The sequence below is a fragment of the Anopheles nili genome, chromosome 3, assembly GCF_943737925.1.
Source record: "Anopheles nili chromosome 3, idAnoNiliSN_F5_01, whole genome shotgun sequence".
Lineage (NCBI taxonomy): Eukaryota > Metazoa > Arthropoda > Insecta > Diptera > Culicidae > Anopheles > Anopheles nili.
The window spans coordinates 65,827,675-65,834,717 of record NC_071292.1 but is presented as its reverse complement, the minus strand read 5'-3'; the positions used below and the strand labels follow the sequence as shown (position 1 = coordinate 65,834,717).

General features: G+C 50.5%; 1 protein-coding gene across 1 annotated transcript; it reads right to left on the bottom strand.

Moving 5' to 3' along the window:
- Positions 1-1,735: 1,735 nt before the first annotated feature.
- On the bottom strand, positions 1,736-6,253 carry LOC128727543 (5-hydroxytryptamine receptor-like). The gene is made up of 8 exons (XM_053821466.1): positions 6,187-6,253; positions 5,197-5,436; positions 4,097-4,230; positions 3,602-3,711; positions 3,199-3,388; positions 2,978-3,115; positions 2,712-2,906; positions 1,736-2,446 (listed from the first exon to the last, which is right to left on the bottom strand). Exons 1-8 carry the CDS (start codon positions 6,251-6,253, stop codon positions 1,736-1,738), a joined length of 1,785 nt encoding a protein of 594 aa, XP_053677441.1.
- Positions 6,254-7,043: the final 790 nt, after the last annotated feature.

Genomic DNA, 7,043 nt, shown 5'->3' with positions numbered 1-7,043 from the left:
GAGTGGCCAACTGGTTCTTGCCCTCCGTTTTTCGCTCGTCCTTCCGAGCACGGTTTGCCTCCGGGTTGTGGATTCATTTCAGAGGCACTCGACGATCGATTCACCTCGTACCCGGTTGCACCGTTTTTTTTTGCGGATGTTTGTGCCAGGACACGGAGAGCGAACCCATTCGAAACGGAAGCGCGAAGCAGGCTGGATGGTGAAATTAATTTCTCGCTACCCCTACTCCAGAATCGACTGAAAGTCACCGGGCAAACGCAATGAATCCACGTCGGGAAACCGGTGGGTAGCTGTCCGCATTTATGAGCTACTAATCAGGGCCAACAGTGATCCCGGCCCTAGCCCCGGGATAATGAGCGGATTTTTGAAAATTGAAACCAACCCCGACCTTTCCGGAAAGCGGAAATGGGAGATTCGTTTTCCTTTTTTTAGTTGTCGTTTTTGCTGCAACGGCATTGGCCTTCAAGGCGGGAGAGATTAATTTTGCAATCCGACGCCCGTCGCGGAAAAAGACCCGAGCAAAATTGTTTGAAAGTTGGAATGCAAAGGCACAGAAGGAAATAAAAACGCGCGAAATAGAAAAAAATTCTGTTGAGCTAAAAAAAAAAAAAAAACAACACGGAAAACTCCAATCACACAGTTGCTCGCCCGGGTGGGTGGAAATAATTTCGCTTTTCCTTTGCCCGAACAGAGAACGCCAAACGGTGAGCACCAATTGTGAATCTTAATTAGAGAGATAATTCCGGCAATGAAGGTTTGCTAGGTTCCCGCTGTAACGGCTTCTCGCGTCCGTCGGAGATCGTCCGGAGAAAAACCCGGTGCGCTGTCGTGCTGATTGAGCAGTGGCAAGACATTGATGCGAGGCACGAAATTGAGTGTAAAATTTCACCCCCGTCTTGGCACGTGCTTCAAGAGTAGGCGCACACACGGGAGCCGCTTCTCATTACACATTCAAAACCACAACGAGGGCTAGAGGGCTGGGCAATTTTGTATGGCAGTTGGCAATAAATGGCGCAGTTTAACGGCGACGAAACATCGTCCCATAACGAGTGTAATTAATTGGGTGGAACATTGCCGTTACCGGGTGAATTTTGGCAGAGCGTTATAGCTGCTCGATCCAATATGGAGGCTGTAAGATGATACTGTCAACACGTGGAGATGAAAGCAAAAAAAAATAAGGGAAAATAAGCAAAATGATTTTATGTAAAATCCAACATGGAAATCATATCGTTTCGACACCAACGACAAATCGTCGGGGTTTGCGCGCAAAACTAGAGATCAGTTAGTTGGCGTAAGGTTGGTTTCATTTGCTTACAATCCACACGTGGTATTTTAAACTAATTCCGCCAGTTTAGTGCTTAGATTTACGTTTGATTTACTGCATGGAGTGCTGTCACGCAAATGCGTCATAATCACGCTCAAACCAGCCCAGCGAGCGCCATCTATCGTCGACAATTAACACTACGACGGTACTCAAGCGTTTTCCCATTCCAGGCTACCGTTGTCCGGTTTCGCTTATTAATTTTGCATCCTCTCGAGCCCATTAGTACGGTGGTTAATGATGATGGAGAAGCGTACGCTAGAGCTCTTGATTAGCTTCAGTGGGCCATATTTCCCGCAGCCTGTCACCGAGTGACGGCCACTCAAGGACATCTCCCAGCCACCGTACTGGCCACCTCCTTCGCGTTGAAGTATTCGCCGAACTTACCGAAAAACGAAGACGCATCCCACGAGCTTACAGCTTGCCACGCCGGTAGTTGGTTGACCGGTGACTGCCGAACAGGATCCGCTTGAACGCCTGCCGAAACTCGGGACTAAAGATGGTGTATATCACGGGGTTAAGCGTCGAGTTGAAGTAACCGAGCCAGAGAAAGAGCGACGCGACCGTGTCGTTGATCGAGCAGCTTTCACACAGTGGCAGCAGCAGCGCAGTCAAGAAAAACGGCAACCAACACACGACGAACGCGCCCGTGATGATGGCGAGCGTTTTGGCCGCCTTTCGTTCGCGCTTTGCCTCGAGCGTTTCCTTGCGTTTGGACACCTGCGCGTGCGGGTTCGGTGTGCTCGAGATGTTGAGTGATGATCCACCACCGGTGGAACCCGTTTGCAGGCTCGCTCCAGCTGAAGCCACCGTTAGATGCCCACCCGGTCCAGTGGTGGTGGTAGCTTTTGGCGTTGGATTGTGTGGTTGATCGGCTTGGGCCGGTTGGGATAGCAGCGGTGATGAAGCGTGTTGGTTGGGGTTGGGTACCACCGGCAGGGTGTCACCATTCCCACTTGGGCTACTCTTTTCTGCAACACCCACCACCCGGCTTGGGTTGTTGTTGTTCGACTCCGAACCGGCTCCACCGTTGGCTGGACCAGTTTGCTGTGCCAACTGCCCATGGGTCACCTCGTACGACACCGTCGGTATCTGGTGGTTGTTGCTCTGTGACGCGTTGTTGCCCTGCCAAGCCGTTGGGAGGAAAGAGAAAACCACCAGTGAGTGTGAATGGAGTGGAAATGGTGAAAAACTGATGCCACAGTTCGGTGAAAAATAGTGAAAAAGCCACCGCCTTCGACTCGCGCTTATAAATGCACAGAAAACCCTGTTCCCAACGCGTGCCTACTGCGATCTGATCTACAGCACTTCAAATCGAGCGAACGTGACATCGGCAGACACAACCGTTTGTGCGTGTTTCTGAGTGTCTGGTTGCATTTTAACGACTCACCTCGTCACCGCTGAACGTCGTCTCGAGACCCTTCCGGTCCGCGTTCGTACTGTCCTCCGTGTCCTCGACCGTGTTGACCGTATTAGTCGAGTTGCCCTCGACCAACCCAAGTGACGAAACGGCCGATTTGGTGGGATTGGCAAACTTTTTCTTCAGGTGAAATCGTATCTTCGACTTTGGTTTTGGTGTTTCCTCCTGCTGGTGCGAGTGAGAAAATGGCGAGAATTAGGACCCGCGCATTTGCGTTCGCGTGCTCGCATACGTACCTGGTTGCTGCTGTTCGGCGTTGCGGGCAGTTTGGGCCCTCGTCGGTGGATCCGCCGTCGGGCGGTTTGGTAAATTTTCCAATACAACACTAGTATAACAAAGAGGGGAACGTAAAACGTGCAGCACGTGGCGAACACCTGCGGGAACGTGGACGCAATTTTTTGGTTAGCTTTGCGCGCAGGGTATGGCGTGGCGTGGCGTGTGTTTTAAAAACCTTTACCTGGTACGAGATGTTCTGCGAGACCATGCACTTCTTCTGCTCTATTCGTTGTAGGTACTCGGGATCCTTCCAGCCGAACTGCGGCGCCAGCGATACGATGACGGACGCGAACCAGACGAGGAAGATCATCGTGAAGACGCGCCGGCTGGTCCGGGAGTGGATGTAGTCGATGTTGGTCACCGCCCAGTACCTGTACCGGCGAGTGTTTCCAATCCACCGTAGAGTAAGACAGAGAGAGAGAGAGAGAGAGAGAGAGAGAGAGAGAGAGAGAAAACGAGAGAGATAGTGTGTGTCAGTCACCGCAACTACGAGGCGTTGCTAAATTGAATTTTCGTTCGACCGTTTTCGACCAAAAACCGAGCCAACTGTGCGGTCCGAGAAGCCGAAGGGGATGACAAATTACCTATCGGTCGCTATGGCAACCAGATGCAGGATGGAGGCCGTGCAGCAGAGTACATCGCACGAGGTCCATATATCACACAGCTCCGGTCCGAGGATCCAACCGCGGCTTATCTGTCGAAGGCGGAAAGCGTACAGGAGTGGACCAAATTAGATTCAGTTCTCGGGCATGGAAGAACTATTAGGTTATGGAGGGGTTTTTTTTAGCTGCTTTTGACGCTCAAGTTCGGAATCTAAGCGTTTGTAAGCAAAGAACTACAGGACAATCGTTTTGAAGAATTGACGTGGCGCACAAAGGGCAAGAGTGTGTGTTTTGTGTGGTGAAATCAAAAGCAGAAGATAACATGAAGTAAAGCAAAAAAAAAATAAACTTGCAACAGGAGGAATGTAATACAAATAGTGGCTTATGACGGGGCTGAAGCGAAAGAGCGCTCGCCGAGCGTAACGATAAGAGCAACTGAAAGTGGAGGGAAACAATTAAAGCGCAGCGCATAATTACCTCGTACACGGCACCGAGCGGCATCACCAGGCACGCCACGAACAGATCCGCCACGGCCAACGAGGCGACCAGATAATTAGCTACATTTTGTAAATTACGCTCTAAAATGATGGCGGCTATTACGAAAACGTTTCCTGGAGGAAAATTAGAGAAGAGCAGTTAGCGCTGGGAGCCGGAACCGGGACCTGGGATCTCGCAAACAATCCGCCCGTGTGGTGGTTTCGCTCACGGGAGCTTAACCGTAAATGGAAGAGCTTCGTCATTTTCCGGACCGACATCATATGTCCGACGGAAGTGCACTCAATTAGAAAGGCAAGCGAACCAGGAGCCACCGTACTGCACCGTGGATGCAAATTATGGATGCCAACCAACGGAGCACCGGCGTTCTTGTATGACGTGTAAATGGTCCGTTCAAAGTTTGCCAGTGAAGCGAATTATTTTCTTGGTTTGTGCCGCTGGGACGAAGAAGAATTTTTATATTCAATTGCGCTTCCCAGGGCGCTTGATTAAGGCGTTGTCGTGCAATCTAGCATCTGCGTTTGACTCTACGTGACTCTGCTCACGTGCTCATGGCTGTTGTTTTATTGCCAGCTCTCCTCGGGCTAGACATTAATGTTTGAGCGGGCGCCCATAAACACACCATCAAGCTTCCGCTTTGTTGTGCGTTTACGAGCCAAACGATGGTGGAAGCTGTACCGGGTGAGTTAATTATGCTAACACGAGTCGCAGTATTACGACATTATTGAACGATGTAGGGACGCGCACGAAAATATTCATGAGTTTCACATGCTATTTGCACGCGTTTGTGCTCAAAGCTCATTCTATTATGCACGTTACACCCGATGCTTGCAATACGAATGCTTGCGAGATCCCATTGAGCCTATGTTCTCGCTTCTTCTCTCGTATGAACCAGTGGCATGATCACGATGGAGGCGCCTGGTGGCGTTCAAACACGAGCGCAATTATTCGATCGCACACACACACATCGCGAGCGGCCACTGGATTGCTTTGCATATTTAATTATCGCTTCTTTTCGCTTGCTCGCAGATGGCGGATCTCTGCCTCACTCACCGGTGTTGGTGGATCACGACGCTACTCACCTATCACGGTGACTAAAATCATCAGTCCAAGTACGAGCGAGGTGATCGCCATCACGATCACGTCGGCCAGCGGTTCCTCGGCGGTACCGTTAAACCCGGCCAGTCCCAACCCGAGGTCGGTGGTGTTGGCGAACGCGTTTGTCGACTCGTTGAAAAACGTCTCATTACCGATGCTGCCGACGTCTGCACTCAGGTACGAATCGGGGCTACCGCTGTCGATGAATATATAATCGTACGCGTCTGGGTGCGCACGCACGGGGTCGTTTTCCGGTTCCGGCGCCCAGTTTCATTCACGCAGCAGTTTCGGCCGAAAGTCAGCCCCCGGGTGAGTGGGTTTGATGGAGTTTGCAGTGGTGGGGCGAGAAAACGATTGTTTTGTTAGGTGGTTTGGTGCGGTAAATAACAACCGAGATCGAACAACAGAACGAAAAGGAAGCATCGGGTAAGCACCAACGGGTTTGTGTGTGGTGTGGGTTTCCGGTTGTGGTAGTTGAAGTAAGCACCCATGCGGACACTGCACAATACTACCACATTGCCAAGCCGGAACGAAATACGTGGATCGAATTTTGGCGATTGGCGTTTGGCGCGGATGAATTTATAATAGCATTGAACATCCATCAAACGGATATATGAACCAAAAGAGCTTAAATCGGGTTTGAAATGGATGAGCGATGAAGCTCCAAATAAAAGCTCCAGCGAGCGGTGTGTGTTTATGCGGAAAAGCCGTTAAACAAACCCAAGGGAATCCTCCCTTTCCACGTTATTTCTTCGCATATTTCGGTACGCGTACGCATACCGTTTTAAAACATATTGTTTTCACCACACCACACGGCGTTGCGGAAAAATTGCTCGTACTGATCCGTACTAACAGATTTGTTGTTAATTGCGTGGGCTTTGTCATTGTTGACCACCGAAGCTGCGCTCAGTGACCCTAAAATTTCGATCGCAACCTTTGTCGTGCTTCCGTTCCGAAACCATAAACCAACATACCGTTTGCCTTGGACAGGGCGGCCGCCAGGCTTGGCGGACGGGGTGGCGGGGCTTTATGGAAATCCATTGCGGGTGCTACGGAACCGAACGGCTACTATAAGGTGTGTCGTCCCCGGGCGGCTGCCATCGGGAGTGACCGATGTCGGTGAGAGGCTTCGGAAGTGAAAAGCGCCAAATGACCGCCCGTTTGGTGAATGCAACTTGCTGTGGACCTTCGCGGATGAAGGTGGGTGATTGGTGGCGTGGGCGGCTGATTTTCACGCAATGGATCCGCCTGCTATCGGTGGGTGCGTTTGTTCATCGAGCAGCTGAAACGATCAAACGGAATGCAAAAGAGAGTTATTACCCGCTACCCGGTGAGGCTTAATTTGGGAAATAAAGTGAAGATGCAAAAAAAAAAGTAGCGCCACTCGATCGCTAATGGACCGAAGCTCTTTAACAAGCCATTTCGATATTTTCGGCTAAGTGTTCTGGTGCGAGCCTCCTAGTGTTTATTATGTACAAGCTGGTAAAGCCGGCAAAGAAGTAGCACCCTCTCGTGGTGCTTCGTTGATGAAACTGCCCCATAAATCAACCTCACGTTGATGCAACGAGTAGGTTCCGTGGTTGAAGGACTTTTCATTTTCATCATCCAACTGAACCGCGCAATGGCGAAGCGCCACACTTGTGTTTTTCTTTCGGAAAAACTAACTCTCTCTCTCTCTCGCTTTCGCTTTTTCTTTTGTTCATCCTCGTCATGCATTCGCATAAACACACATACACCTACACACAGGTCATCAACTGTGCTCTAGCGATAGGTAGCGGCTAGTTTCCCGGCAAATCATAACTTTCCTCGAGCGATAAGGAGGCATCTGGTT